The sequence below is a fragment of the Heterodontus francisci genome, chromosome 20, assembly GCF_036365525.1.
Source record: "Heterodontus francisci isolate sHetFra1 chromosome 20, sHetFra1.hap1, whole genome shotgun sequence".
Classification (NCBI taxonomy): domain Eukaryota; kingdom Metazoa; phylum Chordata; class Chondrichthyes; order Heterodontiformes; family Heterodontidae; genus Heterodontus; species Heterodontus francisci.
The window spans coordinates 62110329-62135273 of NC_090390.1; the positions used below are offsets into that span (position 1 = coordinate 62110329).

Genomic DNA, 24945 nt, shown 5'->3' on the forward strand with positions numbered 1-24945 from the left:
ATAAAAAATAACGGGTCAATTAAATATAACAATCTTCTTCTTGTGGCAATGTTAACCATAGGATTTCTCTGTGGTATATTCAAATCAGACATGGTTTTGACCTATCAACATTAATAATGCACATTAGTACTGTATTAATTAATTAAGGTACGTGTTGACATTGATGCTATTTTTCATCTTCAATGGAAACGTTTTGATGGGTATTAGTGGAAAAATACTTCAATCAATATCTTTACAATACAAAATATATGAATTGTGGAAATCATCTGAAATGTGAAACTAGTTATTTATCTCGTCTGATTCACGCAGTTTAACATTTATTAATACCTTAGAACATAACTGCACTCTCAGAGGTTTGAGAACACCAATAAATTGAGAAAATGCCACTACTATTGATAAGCTTAGAGAAATAATCAAACGTCATTACCACTTTGGGCTTTCTCCCGCTCCCAAACCCGGAAGTAAGCAATAGTTTTTTTACTCCTCACAACACGTGGAGTGCAAATCTGATTTACCAAATATAGTCGCACAAAGAAAAATGGGAATTTGCCGATCAAAGATCAAAGTGCCAGCAACTCCACCTCAAATCCCTCCTCCACTATTAGTCCTCTTACAGAACATCAATTTTTCACACATCAATGATGGCTTAATAATAGTTGAAAGACAGTTGCATAAGGATGCAAATCTTGCCTTTGTCTTGGCAAGGCTTTATAACGTGCAAGTGCTGATTTAATATAGCTAAGTAAAAAGCGATCCCTTTTGTATCGGGGTTGCAGAGGCGTTAGTAATCGCCCGAATCAAAGGAGATGTAGAGATGTTAATTCCCCGTACAGTTTAGACACAGCATGCTCATTTGATGCACATTTCATTCATAAGCTGTTTTAATAAAAGAGCAGAAAATAAATTATTGACCATCACATAAATATTTTAAACCAAAATTTGTAAAAGTAGTGGTTGTTATGTATAGAATATTTAAAATATATTGTGTTTTTCTATTATTGGTTTCTTTAGAAATTACGACATTTTCAAACAAATTTACTGACTATGCAAACCACACGATAATATAACCTTTTCTCAGATATAGCTCACTTTAAGTGAAGTTCATGTTCAGCGGGTAAGCTGAAAATACGATGCACATCTATGCACTGTATTTGAAAAATCTTGCACTTTTAAGCTCCTGAGATAGTGATCTAGTGGTATTTCATTGGACATGTCTTGGTGCAAGTGAATTCCAATTTCCAGGGACTACCATATTTCAATTAATATTTAAGATTCTATCTCAAACATACGCATCTATTGAACTCAGGATAATGATGCGGCAAGAATCAAAGTTTCCGTTTCAATAGATTTCCCATCATTTCGTATGGTTTAGTTCATTATTAAAATTACTATTACACAGTGTTTTATATTGTGAACATGTTAAAAATCACTATTCGCATGGTGCCGGCAGCTAAATGAAGAAATAACAGTGACAGATTAAATCACATTTTGCCAGGAGAAGGAAATATATTGTTGCATACGTAATAACTGGACGGCATTAATAAAAGCAATGCACAACACTTACAAAATTATTATTACTATTTCTTTGGAATGGCTAGGTGCGCATCAGCATGTTCAGATAAAAATCTGGTCAAGCCAAGCACATGTAAAGATGTGTCGATTTAAAACAGTTGCTTGATTCACTATATGCACACATACACAAACATCGATTGCAACGTTGTAATATATTTAAAAAAAAACTAGAATGGAGTTGGAAAACCCTTGATGCATTAACTGGAGCAAAAAGTTAGAAGATCAAAACAAAAGCAAAATAAAAAGATTGAGGAAATCAAGTTCAAGGGCTTTTGATTAACACTAAAAGCCTCAGCCAAACCCCTCTCTTGCTCTCTCTCTCTCTCTCTCTGTGTTGCCTTTTAATTTATTGATGCAGACGTCATGTAAGTCCCTCCTTATTACTCTGTACGTATTCCCCTTTTGTGCATCTCATTAGTTTGGGAGCGGGACAGGCTGTGGAGCTTTCCCTGTCAATCAAAGTGTCAATCAAACAGCGGCGAGCCTTTGAAGTGGAGCAGCCGCCGCCGAGTCTCCAACAACTTCACTCCGAGCAGGAGAGCCAGCTCTTCGGCGTGCTTTCACTAACAATTACCGCTCCTGCGATTTATTTACTCACTCAGAGATAGCGAGGGGGGCAAGAAGAAGAAGAAGAGAAGGAAGAGAAAAAAAAAACATACTTGCGACGGATTAACAACCCCCCCCCCCTTCCTCACCAACACTCCCCACTCCCTTTCCCCCCCGAACGAGTTGCATCAAGTCGATCACTTTATATATTTTTTTCAAAAAAAAAAGAGAAAAGGCGCATTTTTTAAAAAAGATGCCGCAGCTAAACAGCGGTGGCGGCGACGATCTGGGGGCCAATGATGAAATGATCTCTTTTAAAGATGAAGGGGAGCAGGAAGAAAAGATCTCGGAGAACGCTTCTGCAGAAAGGGATTTAGCAGACGTCAAGTCTTCATTAGTAAACGAGTCAGAGACAAACCAAAACAGTTCATCAGACTCCGAGGTAAGCAGCAAAAAAAAAAATACTCTTGTTTACTTAGTTTCTTTTTTCATCATTGTTCTTGAGGTGAAGTGGTGAGGAATTGATATTGTAACGCACGGGAAATAAAATGATTCTTTACCTCAGATACTTTGTGTTTCTGTTTTTTAAAACTATAATGTTGCAACCTGATGATCGCTGCTGAATAATCCAAACTCTTGTGACTTTGTGTCTCTCTCTCTCTCTCTCGCATCCACCATGTTACTCTCAGGCGGAAAGGCGGCCGCCGCCTCGGCAGCCAGAAACTTTTCGGGACAAATCCAGGGAGAGTTTAGAAGAAGGTGAGTTGGCCGGAAAAGAAACACACACAAAAAAAAACACGAAAGTTTTTATTTTTTCCTCTCATTTTTTTTTTCTTCCTTTCTGAAATGTCTCTCGCTGTGTCGGGAGCGGCTGTGGCGAGGTGTTTTGTTGCATGAAGTATGTTGAGAAAAGTTTGATCCCTAACTTTTTTTTTCTTTTTCTCTCTCTCTCATTCCCCGCCATGTTTCTTGACCTAGCGGCAAAGAGGCAAGATGGAGGGTTGTTCAAGGGCCCACCATACCCTGGCTATCCATTTATTATGATTCCTGACCTGGCAAGTCCTTACCTTCCCAATGGATCTTTATCTCCCAGTGCGAGGACGGTAGGTTTTGTTCTTCTGCATTTTAAAGTTTCTTAAAAACAAAAAGAAAAGTACGCATGTTTTAAGTTTTCCAGAGCATTAAAAAAAAATAAAGCACAAACACTTTTCCTTGCATCAGCACAGTGGTGATCAGTTATCCCCCCTTCATGTCTTTTATTAAGAAAAGGCAGTTGATTTTTTTTAAGAATTAAAAAAAAGATGACATTTCTTTCAAAGTCTTGTAACTTTTATTCTATGCCATGTCGTGTGTGTTGGCAGAGCTTGTTCTTTTGCTGGGTGCTTGTGGTTGGGACTAGGTGGACTTGTACAAACTTTTTTTTAATGTGGGTTGTTTGGGTGCAACCCCCCCCCAACCCCCAAATCATTCAACAAGTGGATGCCATTCCAATTTCTATTGTCAGCTGCGGCTTGGGCTTGTTTGTTTCCAGTTCTTATTTTTTTCTGGTAGTCTCTGTGATTGATTATTTTGTTCCCTTTAAAAAAAAAACACGTCTCCACTGTGTGTGTATTTTTTTGGCCGAGCAAAAAAGAGGCGTGTTTAAATAAGGGGTAACTTTTTTATTGATAACTTTTTACGGTAGCTTTTAAATCTTGGATGTCTTTTGTAATCTATTATTCGGTGCAGCTTTGCACCAGTTTTATTTTGTTCTTTTGTTTTCATGGCATTCCGATTAAGGCAGTCGGACCTTTTGTAAAACCTTAACTGCGTTGGAAATGTAGAATTTTACAGGTCATCATGCAATACAATGGGGGGCTCAGCGGGACATTACCATTGCGATTGGGGCTAATTTGCTAGACTCGATAGGCTTTCTGCTGCTTCCCAGTTTACCACCACGATTCATCGAACTGTCAGCTCCCGTCAGCCTTGAAATAGCACCAGAGTCACGTGAAGTGAACTAGGGGAAACTTTTTGATACTTTTAGACAAGGGGTACAAGCACTCTGTGTCCTACACCAGGATTGAAAATCCCCATCACCTAGATTGCAGTGTATTATTATTTACATTTTGGTCGTCTTCCCCCTCCCCCTTCCCTCCCAGTTTTAATTTAATCTATGCTCTGGATTCAAGAAAGGGAGGGGAGGAGGGGGGAGGGATATGATTATTTAGAAGGATTCTGTAAATATCCGGTTATATTAGATGCAGTGGCAAAATCCGTAGTCATTCTGTTTACTCACATTATATAGACTGAATTGGAAGTTTTCAAAGTGATTTGATTTTCTGTTCATAAGACATGATTTGAACCACCCTATTAATAAAATCTTTGGATTTTGTGCAAAATTTGTCAAATTTACTGCAGCTAGGGAACAATTGATTTTTTTGTGTAGTTTTATAGAGCTAAATAGTAATTTAAGAGACATTAGATTTTTTTTATAAATGGATATATTTTCCGAAGATATCAAACAGTTTGGGCATAGGTGGTGATATTTTAAATGAATTAAAACAATGTAGGCTAGATTTATAAAAAATAAAATTGTGATTCGTTTAATTTAATCCAGCTTTGTTTGATTTAGCATCTTGTTCTTAAAAGTTTAGATCCCCTTTCAGTTGAAAAGATCTGTTTAAGATTTAATGGGATTGCAGCATTTATATCAGTACTGAAAATCCTGGAATTATTCAAATAAAAATATATGGTATTCAGTGTGTTTTTAAAAAAAAAACTTTCGCGTTCACAAATAGTTTTTGTTAAAAATGTATTTATTTGGATGTGTATGCATTGATAGTGATTTATAGTCAGCTGGTCCAGTATTCTTGTACACTGTAGGTTAGTGCATTAGTCCAAATGCTGAATCACATTGCGATTTTTAAAAAATTGGAATGTAGACTTGATGTCATTTGTTAGACCAACATATACTGTAGCGCATTAGATACAGAAGCTGTATAGACCCTTTGTCTAAAATTTCCACATGTACTTAAATTGCAGGCCTTTATGTTTGCTGTATCTTTCGAATAATGTATTAGTTTGTACTGCTCTCCTACAGCCCAGCAAACAGTATCATAATTAAATGTCTAGTTTTGGTACTGTCAGTACATTATGTTGGGGGAACTAGATGAGACATTTATGATTATGTTAATTACTACTGTAATTTTGGTGTCGTCGTAACATTTTTAATGCTAGATTCAGCCGAGATTACGTGTATTGCCAGCATGGGGCAGTGGGCAAAAGCAAATAGAACCTGAATGAAACTATGCAGGCTCCTCCAGAGGGATAGATGATATCCATTCCTGAAAATTGTATGGCAGGGCTTCCATGTGGTACATATCTTTTTCTTGGTACAATGCAAAACTATTTATCATTACACAGTCCATTATGTTTTAAATAGGAGCAATAAAATGTTTATCACGTTGAATGGAGCAGGTGTTCCTGGCCTTTTGTGTTGCGAGATTTGTGTGTCCTGAACAAAATGTTTATGACTAGCAGTTAAGGTACAGGTCAGATAATCTTAACTTTTCATTTACAGGGGTCCTAGCCAGCAACACCCTCTGAGGCCTTTTCATTGCTAAATATTTGATCTGTCCCTTCAGTCAAACACCTGTATATCAATTACAGGCATTGCAATGACTCATTCTTTTTTTGGTGACTTTTTAAAAGACATTTGCCATAATGAGAGCTTTGATTTTGTAGATGACTTTCATTTTTTTCTTTTTTCTGAAGAAAGATGATTGTTTAAAGTACTTTTTTCGTAATTTGATGGTGTTTACTAAAGATATTTTGATATAGGCTTTTTATTGTAATTGGAAGCAGTTAATATAAATTTGTTCTGTCTGAACTATAGAGGCAAGTTGAACTGGAAATGAAACAATATTGGTCAAGTGCAGAATTTTTTTCCTCCTGTGCTTTTGAAATTAAATTGATGCACAAGCGTTTTACAAGTGAGGTTTACATTTTTAAATTGGGAAGCTACGCCATACCAGGAAAACACAGTTTAAGGGTTTGCAAGCATGCATGTGAACGTCACACTAAATCTTTGCCAGTCATGATTTCAAGTAATTCTCTACTGTTACTGCTTTCAAAATAGAACCTATAACTCTTAACTCTTCCTATTTTTAAAATGTTATGAGAAATTCCTGTCTGAAATGTTGTATGTGTAGCAATATGATGCATTATACTCTTGTGCACATTTCCTAAACACGTATTTAAAATAGTAAAACATGTATCTAGGTTTAGTTTACAAAAGTTGAAAGAAAAGGGCTGATGTTTTAAAAAATGCGTAGAAACTGCGAAACTAGCTAAGAAGTCATGTTTAGAAAGATGTGCTTGGGAGTGACAGCTGCAGAGATTTGTGAGAACATAAGTTTCTGTACCATGACTAAAGTTGGAGGAGATTTTCCAGCTGTTCTGTAAGTTTTCTGCAGTGGCCGGTTCAGTTTTTGAGACCTACGTTTAATGCTTATACAGCAATTGTTTGTCAGTGGAGCTCCAAATCCCTGAGATTGCAGGAGAAATACTGTTTGTTTTTGTTTTAACCTGAACTAGTGTACTAGAGATTCCCTGTGCTTGATTCCACAGCTACTGTGCAGCCACATTTACACCTTGACAAGCCATCAGAAAGAAATATGCCCCCAAACCCTTGGCTGGCAATTGCAACAGAGTCATAAATCTGCAGTGATTTATTTATGGCTTGTGTCATTTATGAATGTTGAAATACTTGAAGCCATAATCCAAGGAGATGTTGGAAGTGGAGTTTGGTGCTGAAGAAAATTGAGAGATTAGAAATGTGTTGAGACTAGCTAGGTTTTATCATTTCCTTGCAGCATGGTTTATTTGTAGTTGGCTGTTTTCAATGTGCAGGGTTAACCCTCTAAACATGGCAAGAATTGTAATCTGGATTAAGTGTGTTTACATAGGGGTTTAATTGCATGTGGCAAAGAGTTGGTTAAATCCTTGCTTCCAGGTGTGAGAGAGATTTAGTAAACGTCTTCTATTTGGTGCTGTGGCTGCACATGTTAATTGTCCCTAATTGCCATCTCCGGGGGGTTTATGGTGCTGAATAGGCTCTTTAACACCACATCAGACTCTTCCTATATGTCTGATGTGTCAGTATATGAGCAGTTCTAGCAAATGTTTGGTATTTTGTTTTTGGGTTTGTGAAGGTATTAGCAGGGCAGGGTACATTTACAAAGTCATGGCCTACCAGACCAGAAGAAGTAATTTGCACAAAAAATGGATTCCAACTAAACCAGCGTGATTTAAAAAAAACAATAAATCAGTCGCATATTTGTGCAGTGATTCAAATGGAATTGAGACCGCTCCCATCTCAACATGTGGTAAATTTAAGTCAATGAAATGCAGATGTAGATTATGGTGAGGTTTCTCAGCAGCGATCAACAAATGGGAAAGCTATTCATGCTGTAAATATTTACAAACTAAATTTGAACACCAGGAGTTTTTATTGTGCCTAATGATTAAGTGCGAATGGGGGAGGTGCGGTGGGGGGGAGGGGGGGGAGGTGCGGTGGGGGGGAGGGGGGGGAGAGTCTGTACTGTTTGTTCCACCTTTTTAAAAAAAAATAGCAACAGTGCAATTTTAAAAACTGTTCCTTTTTGTGAACAGTTCAGTTGCTGACATAGTTCTCCATTACTCAGTGTTTCTGTCCACAAGACTGGGTTCAACAAACTATTTTTAAAAAAAAACTTCGATGTGAGGGCAAAAGTCAGAACCAAAATTACACTGGATCTGCCAAGTAGAAATAGTTAGAATATTTAAATTTGATATATTTTTTCCCTTGTCATTAGTTCTCTGCTGAAGCTCTTAGTATAGCTGAATGCTCCATTTTCTGGGGGGTTGGACAAACTGTAGGGTGGAGATGCCACTGTGCAGTCTGTCTGACTGAAATGACTGGAAGTGGCAGTTGTTCTGATGTTTGTTTTTTTGGGTGGGGAATGGGTTGGAAGGAAATATTCACATTTTGTTTGAGGAAAAGTCAATTCCTTTTGACTGTTGAGTCTTAAACTTGGCCAGAAGGATCAGTTGAGCCCTGTCTAGAAACAGATGACTTGGCAAACCTATATGCTGCAGTTTGATACTCCTGATTCTGGTTGATAATTGGAAGCTACAGAGTAAAGTTAGATCTTTCTTTGTCCTCTGTTCCTTCCAACAGGATGGCAGGAACAGAAAGCCAGTTGCGCCAAATCTGTTAGTTATTTGCACCTAGGAGTAAGTCTATGGTGGCGCGTTGTGTGATGTAGAGACAAAAACAAAAATAACTTCTAAGAACTGTATTTGTGCTACTCTGAATGAAAGGTATAAGTGAGCTGATGTGCAATTTGAATAGGTTAGGCAGAAATTGACACATATAATCTTTATATATGACTGGATACTTGTGCTTCGCAAACCTTGCTTTTAGGTGCACAGGTCTCTACATGGCGCAGATGTCCGTACATCTATCTGTGTGGGGCACCTAGGTACGTGCCATGGGGCCTGTTTTACTTTGTTCCCAAATGCGTTGATGCCAGCAGATCTTGTTGTTCTGATTTACAAATCATCCACTAATAAGGCAACAGCACGAAAAACAAGCCTCTCCAAACCCCCAGGCCCACTAAATTCATACAGGACTGTAAATAAAAGCACAACTATGATCATGTTGCCTTGGTTTCAAGGGTCTGGATTGCTAGAGCTTTGGAGGGTTCATGTGGCTCCATATTGGACCTCTCTCCCATCTGGTATGTTGTACTCTTTTTGGAATAGTGAACAAGAAAAATGATAACCTAGTTCTGGCAGTACTGTACTTGTCCTGCAAGTGATAGCCTCCACGTTTTATTACCCTTCTATCCCCTTCAAGGCGAAAGTCTCTTCATTGTCACCCAAGCAGAATCTTAAGCCATTCTGTCTGTTACTCCCTTGTGGTTATGCACGAGCCTTGATAATGAATATGAGTGTGCTGTTCAACTGTAGAGGAATCACAGGGCCCGATCCAGTCCTCACCTGGAGACCTTGCTCACTTCTTGTAGGGGTTGTTATATAGTAATCAGCAGTGGGCACCCCCTGGCCATTATATCCTTCCCTTTAAAGCATAGGTTTTGCAGCTAATTATCATGCCTTGTTGGTCTCTTGGCTGAGGTTAACTAACTGAACACAGACCATGGATAAAAACTAAGACCTTTTTTGGCTCATCAGCTGTTTTATTTTTAAGGTTCATTAGAGTGTAATTTTGTGTCTTAATACATTTTTACAATTATTAAATTAAACCTACTCTGATCTGTCCTCCCAATATTGGAAACCCTGAATAAAAGGAATTATATCCTGAAGATATTCTGAGGTACCCTCAGAAAGTACACAGGATTTAATTTATGATTTACAGACGTGACTGTTACTATTGTCCATGTTTTTACATATATTTTAGTTGCTCTCCTGTGGTGTTTCACATGGTAAGTCGGAGACTTTGTGTTGTTAATTCTCCATGTCACTCTTCTAATTCTCTCCATTTTCTCGATTGCTTCTCTGCCCTTAACTCCTTATGCTTAGTGGAGGAGGTAATCAGTTGGCTTCATTCTATTTGTGAAAAATGGAAAATGCACATTCTTGTCCTCCCTCAGCTTATTATGCTTTATAAAAGTTTATAGAACACCAAACAAACTGTAACAAGTCTGTAGTCATTTTTCTGTCTCAGAAGCAGCCTCTTTTAAAAAAAAATCTGTTAAGTAAAGCTTTTGAACTTTGATCTCTAGCTTTTCACAATTATTTGAAGAAAAGCTACTGCGCAGAAAGTGCTAGGGAGTGAAGAAAAATATCCTTTCATAAAAAGTGACCGCACAGTGCAGTTGTATCCTGGGAAATTATGTGGATGAAACGTGCTTAGACTTCACAATCCAAATTCTGTTCAGTTACAGCTCTCAGCAAAAATATCAAGTTCAAACCCAGGCTTTTGGGGGAGACTCAAACATTCAAGTAAAAACTCTAATGAAAGGCATTAAGAGTCAACTCAATGGATACATTTCATTAGGTGAATTTGAATGAGTTTCCAATGAACTATGTGCCCCATGTACCGAATGTAATGTAGAACGGTTAGATTTTGAACAATTTTTTTCTGAGGTGCTGACTCTTGCTGTGGTCCAGTTCCAGATGTACTGGCACCCAGATAGCTGTGTAATGTGTTAGCAAGCTATGTTTTAATGGAGGCCATCCTATTCGCACACGACATGTGTACTTTCCAGTAATAGGATAGCAATTTGAAGCAAGAAGCCTGCCTTGACTTCTTTTCCCAACTCACTGGCGTTGAAACCGTGGCATCCCAACTGTTGCTCGGCTTGAGATCAGCGAATTCAGCACCAGCTGGAAATCACATCCTGGGCTCTTCTGGTGTATATGTTTTACTCCGCAAGACCTTGGAGCACGCAATTCCTTTCTGATACTCTCTGGTAGAGAGAGCGTGAGAATTAAATGGCGTCACAATAGTGGAGGATGCCTCTGGGGACGTAAAGCAGACAGATTACTGATGTAAGGTGAGGCAAGACCGTGGAGGAACCTGAAAGTAATGGTGAGCATCTGAATATCAGTGCTCATTTAAAGTCATTAACTTGAATGCACAAAGACCACTAGTTCAAATTTAGGTCTATTGAAAAAGTCGTGTAATTTTAACAAAACTGCAGAATTAAATTGGCATGTAACTTGTGAACTGTGTGGCAATTAATGTTTTAGATAAATTTGACACTGACTTGGGCTTAATACAGCAGTGGCCTGCTGAGTTTAAAATGTCAGAAAGCAGCAAAACAAATTACCAGGGCTATGAAAATAGTGTTTTTACTTTACTGCTGTTCCAGTGATTACTGTAGTGGAGAAACCTGTAAGTTTTTTTTAAATGGAGAGTAATAAAATGCTCAGACTAAAATGCATGGAATTTTCAAATTAAACCCCAGTGCAAACTGTTGAATAGACACCTGGCTTGCTGCTGAGGCTAAAGAGGCCTGCCGGGGGAAAGGGGCTGCTTCTGTGACAGTATCTGATTCCTTGGGGGTCAGCCTCCACAGGGATTGCCCATGGCTGCACTAGTTTTCTGGGAAGAAAAGCCTGGTCAAGTTTCCATTAAAATTTCAACTGAGCCACTGGGAAATGAATAAAATAAGCAGAAAGGGATAAACCTGTTAATGTTGCATTCTGAGGGGGAGAAGAGCTTCCAGCGAGATGATTCTCAGGGCAGGAATTTCAGGCTGGCAAAAGCTGGACAGGAAACAAAAGGTGTTTGAGTAGTACTTGTAATTGCTGTTAATGTTAGAATAATTAGAACAGTCCTCCCAGTGGCTGTCTATGAGAAGAAAAGGGACGAGGAATTCAAATTCTTGTTTGTCAAAAGGGGGGTTGGGGTTAGGGGGCTTTTATTATAATCTTGAGCTTTCCATGTGTGTGGTTCTTGTCTGTCTTTTCCTAATTTCAGCCGTATCTTGTTCTGTGCACTTATTCAGTACGAATGGATTCAGAAAAGCTGGATGTTTTTGTACCTCCAATCCTTAAGAAAACAGTTAAGGATTCAATTACTACACAGGAATTTGAAGGGGAAAATAGGTTCATTTAGAGGCCTTGTTCAAACTGTGGCAGTCACAGCTAACGTTAATTGTCTGTACTGACTTCCTTCCATTGTAATAATAAATACTCTGGAATTTTTCATACAATACGTAGTTACCTGCAGGATGTAAATTGGAGTGAATGTCAAGGTGTGTGGCCTTTTGAGTTTTAGAGTTGCTGTAGCACAAAAGGGAATAATGGTATTAACACAAAATTTAATTATTTTAAAAAGCTAATGTCCAATTTGTGGAATTTTACAGGGAATTAGTACATAGTAATTCAGTGTTTCTTGTCATGAAATACGAGATTTTCTCACCTGCTTTTGTGAAGCCAAAACAAAATGTGTTTTTTTTTTGACTGTATAGCGTGTTTTCCCTGTTTTTACTTTAATATAACTTCATTTTATTCTGTAGTTAGAACATTGTGAAGACCATACGCTATACTTTTTCCAAATTTAATCTGTTACAAATCCTCCTTGAGTTAAAGTTTTTCATACTTCTTGACATTTTAGAATAATTTTTGTTTCTCCTATATTGCAGTTACAATGCACAGAAAAATCTCAAGAAATCTTAAATATGTAGCTTGTACTCATTTATAATATTGTCTGTGCTGCAGTGATGAGAATGACATGTATCATTACCGGATGGAATGGGAGCAGTGCTGAATGTTAATTTTATTAACATTCACTTTAAATTTGGTTAAGCATGAATTTTGTTCTCAATTTCAAGCAGTGGTGTCTTTGGATGTCTTTTTCTCTAAGCTAGCTGTAGAACTATTGGGAGTCTTTCTTTTGGGCCTCCTTATCTCGAGAGACAATGGATACGCGCCTGGAGGTGGTCAGTGGTTTGTGAAGCAGCGCCTGGAGTGGCTATAAAGGCCAATTCTGGAGTGACAGGCTCTTCCACAGGTGCTGCAGAGAAATTTGTTTGTTGGGGCTGTTGCACAGTTGGCTCTCCCCTTGCGCCTCTGTCTTTTTTCCTGCCAACTACTAAGTCTCTTCGACTCGCCACAATTTAGCCCTGTCTTTATGGCTGCCCGCCAGCTCTGGCGAATGCTGGCAACTGACTCCCACGACTTGTGATCAATGTCACACGATTTCATGTCGCGTTTGCAGACGTCTTTATAACGGAGACATGGACGGCCGGTGGGTCTGATACCAGTGGCGAGCTCGCTGTACAATGTGTCTTTGGGGATCCTGCCATCTTCCATGCGGCTCACATGGCCAAGCCATCTCAAGCGCCGCTGACTCAGTAGTGTGTATAAGCTGGGGATGTTGGCCGCTTCAAGGACTTCTGTGTTGGAGATATAGTCCTGCCACCTGATGCCAAGTATTCTCCGAAGGCAGCGAAGATGGAATGAATTGAGACGTCGCTCTTGGCTGGCATACGTTGTCCAGGCCTCGCTGCCGTAGAGCAAGGTACTGAGGACACAGGCCTGATACACTCGGACTTTTGTGTTCCGTGTCAGTGCGCCATTTTCCCACACTCTCTTGGCCAGTCTGAACATAGCAGTGGAAGCCTTACCCATGCGCTTGTTGATTTCTGCATCTAGAGACAGGTTACTGGTGATAGTTGAGCCTAGGTAGGTGAACTCTTGAACCACTTCCAGAGCGTGATCGCCAATATTGATGGATGGAGCATTTCTGACATCCTGCCCCATGATGTTCGTTTTCTTGAGGCTGATGGTTAGGCCAAATTCATTGCAGGCAGACGCAAACCTGTCGATGAGACTCTGCAGGCATTCTTCAGTGTGAGATGTTAAAGCAGCATCGTCAGCAAAGAGGAGTTCTCTGATGAGGACTTTCCGTACTTTGGACTTCGCTCTTAGACGGGCAAGGTTGAACAACCTGCCCCCTGATCTTGTGTGGAGGAAAATTCCTTCTTCAGAGGATTTGAACGCATGTGAAAGCAGCAGGGAGAAGAAAATCCCAAAAAGTGTGGGTGCGAGAACACAGCCCTGTTTCACACCACTCAGGATAGGAAAGGGCTCTGATGAGGAGCCACCATGTTGAATTGTGCCTTTCATATTGTCATGGAATGAGGTGATGATACTTAGTAGCTTTGGTGGACATCCGATCTTTTCTAGTAGTCTGAAGAGACCACGTCTGCTGACGAGGTCAAAGGCTTTGGTGAGATCAATGAAAGCAATGTAGAGGGGCATCTGTTGTTCACGGCATTTCTCCTGTATCTGACGAAGGGAGAACAGCATGTCAATAGTCGATCTCTCTGCACGAAAGCCACACTGTGCCTCAGGGTAGACGCGCTCGGCCAGCTTCTGGAGCCTGTTCAGAGCGACTCGAGCAAAGACTTTCCCCACTATGCTGAGCAGGGAGATTCCACGGTAGTTGTTGCAGTCACCGCGGTCACCTTTGTTTTTATAGAGGGTGATGATGTTGGCATCGCGCATGTCCTGGGGTACTGCTCCCTCGTCCCAGCACAGGCATAGCAGTTCATGTAGTGCTGAGAGTATAGCAGGCTTGGCACTCTTGATTATTTCAGGGATAATGCTGTCCTTCCCAGGGGCTTTTCCGCTGGCTAGGGAATCAATGGCATCACTGAGTTCCGATTTGGTTGGCTGTATGTCCAGCTCATCCATGACTGGTAGAGGCTGGGCTGCATTGAGGGCAGTCTCAGTGACAGCATTCTCCCTGGAGTACAGTTCTAGGTAGTGCTCAACCCAGCGGTCCATCTGTTTGCGTTGGTCAGTGATTATGTCCCCCGATTTAGATTTGAGGGGGGTGATCTTCTTGATGGTTGGCCCAAGAGCTCTCTTCATGCCATCATACATTCCTCTGATGTTTCCGGTGTCTGAGGCCAGCTGAATATGACTGCATAGGTGTTGCCAGTAGTCGTTTGCGCAACGCCTAGCTGTTCTTTGTGCAGTACTTCTGGCTGCTTTAAGTGCTGCGGATGTTAAATCGCTGGGGGCTTTCTTGTAGTTCAAAAGTGCAATGCGCTTAGCGGCTATGACAGGTTCCAGCTCTTCATTATGAGATTGAAACCAGTCTGCATTTCTCTTCGCACTTTTGCCGTAGGTGGTCAAAGCTGACTCATAGATGGCGTCTCTGATGTGGGCCCACTTGGTCTCAGCATCCCCTGTGGGAGTGTTTTGAAGGGCTGTTACAAGTGAATTTAGAAATTTTTGTAACAGCTGTGGGTGAGAAATTCTGCTCGTGTTGATGCGCGGGTGGCCCTTCTGCTTGGAATGATGCAACTTCTTTGGTCTGAGTCTAACCTTGCTGCACACCAGGGAGTGGTCGGTGTCGCAGTCCGCACTGTGGAAGCTGCGTGTGATTTGAACACTGTTTAAGGCGGCTCGCCTTGTGACAATGAGGTCTAGCTGGTGCCAACGACGTGATCTTGGGTGCCTCCATGAAACCTGGTGACAGGGTTTAGTGTGAAAGAACGAGTTGGTGATGCAGAGGTTATGATAGGTACACAACTCAAGCAGTCTCTGCCCGTTCTCATTCATCCTTCCAACGCCATAGCGCCCAAGGCAGGAGGGCCATGAGTCATGGTCGGCCCCAACCCTGGCATTAAAGTCCCCCAGCAGGAATAGGTGTTCGGTGTTGGGGATGCTGCTAATGATGTTATGGAGTTGTTCATAGAACTGGTCTTTAGCTTCAGGTGCGGAACAGAGTGTTGGAGCATAGATGCTGAGTAGGTGTACTGGACCAGAGGTGGTGAGCAGTCGGATGGACAGTATGCGTTCCGAGCCATTTGAGGGAGGCTCTATCATGCTGAGCAAGGAGTTTCTGATGGCGAAGCCCACTCCATGCTGTCTTGGTTCTTCAGGATCCCTGCCCTGCCAGAAGAAGGTGTAGTCTTGCTCTGCTAGAGAGCCACTCGCGGGGAGGCGAGTCTCCTGAAGTGCTGGGAGTAGCAACAGTGATATGACTACCTTAAATTTTGGAGTATATTGTAACTTGCAAATTTGAGGTGTTTTTTTGAAGTGTTCAATATCAAATAATAGTTTTACCAATTTCTTTAGAATCCTTTGATATATAGTACCGTTAAGCTTAACACTGTTTTCTATGTAGCCCTCTAACTACTGTATAACCTCCTTAATCCACCATCCCTTTTCTAATGCCATTTAGTTAATTACTTTATGAGGCACTGTCTCACTTCACTACTTGTGCATTTGATACTTGTTATATGCAGGAATTTTTATCTTGCATTTCAGAAATTCCAAATGATATTCTGGACTGACTAATTTTGCAATGTAGGCAAAAAACCCTTCAAATATTTTATGGCTGTACTTTTGCAAATTAAAGTCTGGTATTGCAGCTTCAATCTGTTTTAATTCGACTGTGACGTTCACCCATCGGATGAGTCTGTTTTTATTTCTAACAGAATAAACAATCATTCACATTACTTTTGTAGTGTCTCCTACCTAACCTAATTTAGCCATGGCACTAAAATTTGGAAATTGAGATATATGTCCCAACAGTTGCATTTAATTTCTGATGTCTTTTCAGTGCTTTTAGCATGCAGTGGAAAGCTTATTAAAAAGTTTTGGATTCTCTTGTTATTGTTTTGCAACTTAGTTGCTTCTACCTGGTGGGACAAGGTGTTTTAGTCTATTAAAGGTTTATTTGCTTTCTGGGCAACAGGGAGATGCAACAGTGTTTGGACATGGTGCACTAAGCAGGTGCTAATATGTTATGTATAAGCAGTGTTTACTTGTTACTGAGTTTACAAAATGTAAGATTACATAGGAAGAAGATTATAACTTTCAAGATCCATAATTGTGTGCAATTACGTACAAGTACATTTTCACTTATTAATGTGTGAACTGCATAAATCACCTATTATAGTTACAAAAGTGTAGAATCATTACACTTATAGAAAAGACAATGGGTTAAAGGCGATAACTATAAATAATGTTTTTTTTAGGGTTCCTTATTTCTATCAAAATTAAGCCATTTCTACCCCAAATGGCTATGCCATTATCATTAAAATAGTATTTTCAGTATTTGTGTTTGGAAAAGAGTTTGGCATTTTTCAGTCATTTTTATATAAGAAATATAGTGGTGCAGGTATAGTTCCAAAGTTTTATTATTTAATTCACATTGTTGGATTATGATAGGATTTTGAACAAATATATGCATAAGCTTAAACTGCATTTAAACCTTTCATGACGTCAGTTTTACTGCTGGTTGTGATTGACAGTCTTACTGACTGGAAAAATAGTTTAATGCAAACCTGTCTCCTGATGCTTTTAAATTAACCTAAATGTACATTGGTGTAGAAGGAATGGAGTTGCATGTTTATATTGCAAATTGTCCATTTAAAAAAAGTATGCATGCTTTTTAACTTGCTGCTTGAGTAACGATTTTGAAAGATTAGAAGAGATGCTAATCAATTTCACTCTCAGAATGCAGGTTATCTAATATGTTGAGAACTATGGCTCAATGTGCTAAAATTGTACCAAGATTTTAAAAAAGTATTAAGTTTATTCACAGAATACTGTGTTGTAGGGGCTTGATGTAGTCCATATGTTTCTGTGATCTTATTTGCTGAATTTTTGTGTCAGAAGTACATTTGGAAAGCTACATTTTGCACTCCAGACTCTGGGCTAGTGCGGTCACCCATTGCGTTTAACTTCACCATTACACTGAAGAATACTGATGATTCTTTCTGATTATTCATTGTGGTAGTCTACACTTGCCCAGTGTGCCACCAGTTCATTGTCTAATGCATTGGCATAATTTCAGAAGAAAAGCCACCTCAATGTTTTGTGACCTCAATTATTGTTGTGTGGAATTGAAGTTTTTAATCAATTAGTTTCATGCCTTTATATAACCTAATCTGTCAGGTTAGGTCGTATAGTGGGTGGGATAGTACACTTTCACCTCTTGGTCTTGGGTTTAAACAAACTCAAATATCTGTACTTATGTTAGAAAATTATTGTCCAATTTGGAACTCTTACAACAAGAACTTGCATTTATATAACATCCATAAGGTAGGAAAACATCTCCAGGTGCTTCATAGGACATAATCAGTTCTTTCCTTAAAGTTAGATTTGCCAAGAAAGCCTCTGGCTTCTTTGTTTTTCTACTTGTGTAATGAATAGTGACAGAAGTGAAATCATCAGCAGTCCAAAACTACGGCTGCTGTCAGTTCGACACCTCTTCTCTCTCCTTTCTCTGCACAAAGATTATGGTAGCTCTAATAGCTCTTGGCCCCTTCCCCCATCAATGCCAAAAGCATGGGTGGGGCTGGGTGGGCGGAAACTCAGACAAGAACATGCTGGATCAATGTGCATTCATCATAGCTTGGAATCTCAAATGTACAGAGCAGCATTTGGAAGCTCTGTTGAAGTTACTGAGGCAGCCTAATCAGATGTTAAAAAATAGTGTTGTTTTAAACATTGATATTTGTGCAATATTAATTTCCACTGATCTAATGTGTTTCCAACTTGTACTGACTAAAATTTGAGTAGCCAATTGTAGATTAATTGAAAGACTTGTGTTTATTTTAATGCCTTCATATCTGTCAAAAATGCTTCCACACACTTCAAGTACAATGAATTGATTTTGAAGTGCAGTTACTGTTACATGGACAAACCGATCATCCATTTTGTACACAGTAAGATTCCAAAAACAGCGAATGACCACCCAACCATTTTTATTGGGTGTCAGGGGTGGGGGAGTAATACTGAACAGGACATGGGGAGCAATCCCAGCTCTTTTGTTAGTGGTAGCATCTGATTCCTAACATTCACTGGAGGAAATAGGGCCTTTGCTCAATGTCTCATATAAGGGACTGAAGCCATGACAGCCTAGCATCCCCTCAGTACTGCACCGGATTGCTGGAGTTCTGGACAGCAGCTTGGACCCACAATTTTGTGATTTAGAGGTGAGGGTGCCAGCAGCTGAGCCAAACTTAACGTTGTCAATACATTTGCAGAAATAACTTCACAGTCATTTGTTCAATATGAAGGTCATTGCACACCAAAGGTATGAGGAATTCTCCTACTCTGTGTCAAAACTGCCAGCACCAAACATAATGCAGAACTGAGTACAGATGCTCATAAAAGTTCCCAATATGCATTATAAGTAATGGTACGCTGGAGTGGATCTAAGCTTGGGGTTCAGTTAGTGTAACTGTGAGAGCAAAGGTAAACTGATTTTTAATTCTTAATCGTATAATTTCCAGAAAGGGACCATAGCATGTGCCGGTGCTAACTCTTCCATCAGAGCTGTCTACTCTAATCCCATCTCCTGGAGCCCCGAAACTATAGACTAAAGTTTAGAAAGCATATTCTACCTTTATTATGTAAATAGAGGGTTTACAGATCTCTTTGTAAAGGTTTATATGTCCACTCTCATTTTAAGGGCCTGAATACACTCTAATTTTTTTTCTTGTGTAATGACATTTTGCTAAATCCAATAGTCGAAAGTAATTAGGTGTGGGAATCAAGATGTTTTATCTAAAAAAAAAGTTATTAGTTGACAGGATAATTATCTGAATATTGCTGTTTAGAACTACTGCCTGTCATTTTCATAAGCCAGTGCATATACAGTTTTGTGTTTAATTTATTAAGTTTGAGAGTTATTGGGTACATTTGCTGGGTATTCCTATTTAGTGGGGCTGAATCATATCCCTGGTTAACATCCCAGTGCAGCACTGAAGGGCTTTGCATTGTTGAAGGTACTGTCCTTCAGTTGAGGGTTAAACAGACTCTGACCTGCCAATTCAGGTGGATGCTGAAGAACCCATGACACTTTAAGAGCAGGAACTTCTTCATTGTCGAGCAATATTCTTCCCTCACCCAAATACCATCGCAAGCATATTGACTGGGTATTTGTCCCATTGCTGTTTGTAGTTCGTGGGTGTTGCAGAAGGGATGGCATATTTTCAACATAACAGTCACTGCACTTCCAAAAAGTAATTAATTGTTTGAAGCACTTTAAAATGTTCTAACATGAAGTCCAGATATTTATTACAGTAATTGGAAAAACAAGTAAATGATAAGGTACCATGCTTTGGATTGATGAGGTGGTGTAGTCAGTATTGTAAACTGCATTATGCTAAATACGTTTTTAGCTTGATTGAGTCATGTCTAACTACAGCCATGCAGACATTTTATTATATAAGCAATATGAAAGTTGCAAATTCTGCCCAGTCCTGCTCTTGTCTGAAGTCTATGTATGCACACTTTTTAGCTGGGGTAATTGAGACTGTAATTTAAAAGTGGGAGCTCTGATCTGATACCCTTTACCCCACCCCCACATCTCTTCAACTCCCTTGCCCAACTCGAGGAGCATTTAGACAAATTTGAGCTTCTAAATTGCTGGCTTGCTAGTTTGGCACAGAGCAGGTATTGAGCCTGTGGCCTCTGGTACATATGGCTTAGTGTGACTCCAGGTGGTGGTATTGACTGTTTTGCAGGAAGTACACACTGCTAACCTCTTGCAAACCCAAAAGTTAAGCTCGTCGCATATTATATCAATGTAGGGAGTTTTAAAAAAAGTTTTTGTATTATCCTTCGTTACTTGGCCTCTTAAGATTCTTTTCCATTGGTGGTTGTTTAGTTTGGATTGCGGGAGGGTACCATCCATGTATGATTTCCTAGCGTTTACACTGCTAAAATAGGCTCCCTTACCCAGGTGGCAGAATTGTGGACCTGCATTTTGTCCAGGGTTAGCGATGTACACGTGCAAAGCTGATGCACAGATGCCAATCTCCAAACGAAAAATATGCCAATGTAAACATGCCTTCAGCTCATGCTGGTTGCAAGAGTGACCCAGCATAAGTTACTTGAAGATAGTACCTGGTCTGTACTCCGTACCTCTTGACAACTTGACTGAGCCCAGGAACATGTCAGGTGAGGAATCGTGAGCACGGACTCCATGTTCTACAACCGAATTGGGCAGCGAGTTGGAGAACAGAAGCAGCTACTCTTGTTCTTTGAACACCGGTGGCAAACAGCACCTGTAGATTGTTCCTCTGTCCAGTACGTCAAATGTTAGTACAGTTTGTCTTGTCAACTGATTGCGCAATGTTTTAATTAGCTCCCCTCTGAATCTCAGTCAATATTTCAGATGTTAAAAGCAGAAAAGCTGAAAACAAAGCAGTTGAAATCGTATCTTGCACCCAACTGACATTGAATCATATAGTTAAGAAATGTATGTAATGGGATTGAGGAGTTTCTGGAGCTCTACAGATAATGAGGATTTTTTAAGGGGATGGGGGGGATGAGAAGAGAGAGAAAGCATGTGTTTACACAGCTGAATTGGTGCTGTTGCCTAGCAGTTAGTTACATTGTTCTATTCTATTTTTTGAATGCAGAAGTACTCATCTAGCAAATCTGCACGAGACTTCAGCTGTCTAGCAGCGCTCATTACAAGCTCTGTTCTGCACAACATTGCCTAGCTCAGCCTTGGGTTTCATCAATTGTATTCCTGTTTACCTTAGAACTTAATGCATGAAACACTGGGTAGATGCTTTAAAAATGGGTATTGGTGCAGTTTACTTGCTTAAATAGCATCAAAAGCAATTTTATAATTGTCTTAATGAAACCAGTTTTGCATTAGACTGGAAAGCCTTATCATGTCTTGGTCACATCTTTCTATATTTTACTTTCTTATTTCTGTGGGACATTTTTATTTAGTAAAGGAAATCTAGCCCAAAGTAGTTTGAAAAAAATTGAAGGTGAAAGTATTTAGCAAGTTCAAGTGATTAGGACTAAGAATGTTCTGGTTTGGTTTGTAATAAATAAGAATCACAAATAATTGATGATTTGTTCAACAAAATACTATGTTTTTATTTTTAAGTCGCTTATTTTTTTTATAAAAAGGTTGAGTGTAGTGTTAACATTTAATTAAAGTAAGACTCCTCCCTGTTTTGAAATACTCTTCTCTTTTACAGCACAATCTTAAAAAAAAAACTGTAATGAGCCTTCTGCTTTTGAAGCATTGACTTGTTAAGCGTGTATCCAAATTGAAGACTAGTAAGCACAATTCATCTTAGTGAGCTGTGTGGGGGACTGAAGCTACGCTTACTGGAGCAGATGTTGACATACGGGCAGTCATAGAACTAATTGTTGTTTGAATTACCCGTTATGATATGATGACAAATCTCCAGTGTTCCTGCCACTGGAGCAGAAAATGTAGCTTGAATTGGAATGATGTTAGCAAGTGTAAACTGTATTTCAACAAGATGGATAAATGCAATTATTGAGGAGACCTGTAGAGGGAAAATCCATTTAAATCTCGTAATGTTAAGCAGAGCACTGGTTAATTCATTTGGGCCAATTTGCAGGTGATATACGAGTGTCGGTGCACATTAGTCAAAGGGGGATGGATGTGCTAAGAGTGATTGGATGCGCTGAAGCAGATGTTGGCTGTTGTTGGGACAGCAGCAGAGGGGTGCTCAGATCCAGCTGCTAGTACAAATGCGTTTCACGAGCTCAAATGGCAAAAAGATGTACTAACCGATATTACAGGAGCAGTGCAGTGTAAACGCTGCAACAAGAGGTACCTCAGGCAGAAAGACAAGACTAACTAGCATTGGGAACTTGAGTAATTGCTTCCCCCACTCCAAAAAAAAAGTCTGTAGACCACTGCAATAATTTCTTTTGCTGTTGTTGAAATCAAAGTTTTGGAATTTTTCAAGACTAAACTAAGAGTTGCATATAAGGTTGTGCCTTGTGAGAAATACAAATGTAATTTTTAAAGTTATATTATAAATGTTCATAGTCTGGTTCTTCTTAAGTGACAATCCAATTGTAAAATAAAAATTGAAAGCTGGAAGGGAAACAAATCTAGTTAAGTGTAAGTAAACAGTAACATGCATTACAATGTGCATTTAGGGGTAATCTTTCGGCACCAATTTAATGTTTTTTGGACATTGCTTGTTTTTCCCTTTGTCAGTGGTATAACTTACTATGCAATATATCATCATCTTTCTACCTGAATTTTTTATGTATGCATTTGGTTGAGAAATTTGAATTGGAAAGCTTATAGTAGTTTCCATCTTCTACAAACAGCAGAGTTGTCCTTTACACGCTATAGCACATTTGCCTGCCTGTGTGCCCTACACAAAGAGAACACTTTGAACTCCTTTTTAAAAAAAATTCTAATTTTTCCTGAAACCAAATGGCAAACTACTCCTGCGACCCATTAAAAGAGTTAAAGAATAAAATTGTTTGAAACAAAAGCTGCACTATTTAAGAATATGTCATGGGGTAGATTAAACCAGTATGCAAATTTGAAAAATAAGCGGTTTGACTGAAAGGAGAATTGGTTCACAGTTTGAAACCACAAATGTAAAGTGTGCAGGTTTCTGATTTCAAATTACTCACTTCATTATTGTCCTCAATCTCAGCCTACGTGGCTTTTTATCTGAGTGTTAGAATTCTTACGAACCGGCTATGGTTAGAGGCTTGGTTTGTGGTTTTGATTGTAAAATGTAGTCTGTTGATCTTGATTTATACAGTTAGGACCTTTTTATTAATGTGGTTCTTTTTTTAATATAAATTATGACCACTCAAAAAGTTGCCAGTCTCTGCAGCTTGCTTCCATTCCTAAACACCCCGTCATTACAGTTTAATTTTGATCTCCTGTTTTCAATCGGCGCTTTCTTAAGGAAGGTTGATGTGTTGAGTTCAAACTAAAACTGTCACCGCATGATAATGGGGTCATTGCATCAATAACATGGGGCCACATCAGTTCATGATATTTCTACTGAACTGTCCTGATAACCGTACTGTAATGTACTATTTTATTATCTAAAATATAAAAGGTGCCTTCATATTTCCATATTTTACACCACTAATTTTTTATGGCATGAATTTGAGCCATCTATTTTGAGCTTTTGTTTCAACATTTTTTGATATTACCTGTGTTCCACAAGTACTTCAATGTGTAGACTATTTCGAATAAAGAGCAGTGCAAAAATATTTTTTTCTATGTTTGTTGATCTGGTAACATTTTTATTCAGAACATTTTTTTCTGGTGCAAGTATTGAACTAAACCATCTGTAACTTTACATGAGGCTTGTTTTGTGTCTTATTAACACTCCGTTTAAGTTTTTTTTTGTTTGTTGAATGGAATGTTTAGTGAGGTAGCTACCACTAAAATTATTTTGTTGGCCTGTCAAACAAGGAAAGCATGTGTAAAGTGCAGGAAGAAATTGTGGGTGTGTTGTCCAGTAGATGCTGCGATGCTTGTATAAGATTGTATAATGATTCCCAATGTGTTCAGTAGTTTCAATCGCATCTATCGATTTTTTTTTTCTCTCTCTCGTTTTCTTCTCTAAATTGGATTTAAACTCTTAGTACATTTTAAGGCTATCTAATTCTCTTGAGTTTCTGATTTCTAAGTTTAACTTTTTTTTGAATAGATTTTGCAAGTGTTGATAAGTGCTTGTGTGTCCTTATCAAGAAAGCAAGAATTTTCAGAACAAAGCTGGCCCTTTTTGGATAGAAAAGTGCATTCCAGTGTTTGTGTTGTGCATTGTTGTTTTCTCAGCAGTAGTGGTATTGTTACGTTTGCAGGAAGCAGTAATTCATATGTGCCTACTGCAGGAGCACCCACTTTGTACATTAGTTGTGTCTCATTGTTAATCAATCTCTGGTTTGCGTAGAATCCTGGAATCTTTGTGTGACAGTGTTTACGTTGGCAATAGTGATGGCCAACATTCCCAACATGTCATTTTTCGCAGTGTGATGTGAGCTGACCTTATTTTATGAACTTTGATTTTTCTGTGGTTTTAGTCAGTCATTTGATTTTGATGTTTAATCAATACAGAATAACTTGTTCTGTTCTTTATTAGACCAAACTTGTTTGGGTATTTTGCTTCTTTCAGAAATGTAAATTAAAATTAATCAGAGAGAGAGGAATGCTGAAATATGGGACCCATAAATGTTGTGAAAGGTAACTCTTAGCCCACAGAGTTGTCAGATTTTGTAAGAAAGTTCTCCAATTCATTATGAAGCCCTTGGCTTTTGTAGATCCTTTTATTGAACAAAATGGTTTACGAAGTGTAGACTTGGACAGATATGGATTTGACTCAATGTCAGTGTTGGATTTATAAGGAATTGTTAAAATAACAAAACATCCTTTGTTTGTGGTAATTTTTCACTTTGGTATTCGAAGCACTGCAGGATGTAAGTTTATTTAAAAGTTTGTATGTGCATGTACACGTTTTAAAAAAAAAGAACCAAAATAGATCCCAGCATTGCAGTTTATGATTGCAATTCTGTCATTTTCAGCCCTTG

The 24945-nt window shown here is 39.0% G+C and overlaps 1 protein-coding gene across 23 annotated transcripts in view; it reads left to right on the top strand.

The window, feature by feature from the left end:
• The first annotated feature begins 2019 nt into the window (after positions 1-2019).
• Positions 2020-24945, top strand: part of tcf7l2 (transcription factor 7 like 2) — a 201538-nt gene continuing 178612 nt past the window's right edge. For 19 of the 23 annotated variants that reach the window (XR_010977063.1, XM_068052940.1, XM_068052919.1 and 16 more), the window contains exons 1-3: positions 2020-2560; positions 2808-2877; positions 3097-3221. Coding sequence is in view for 22 of the 23 variants with exons in the window: in XM_068052940.1 (XP_067909041.1) it covers positions 2372-2560; positions 2808-2877; positions 3097-3221 (384 nt within the window). In the remaining variant the exon portion in view is untranslated. The remainder of the gene's footprint in view (positions 2561-2807; positions 2878-3096; positions 3222-24945) is intronic. The other 4 variants (XM_068052923.1, XM_068052928.1, XM_068052936.1 and 1 more) reach the window with 1 other exon arrangement.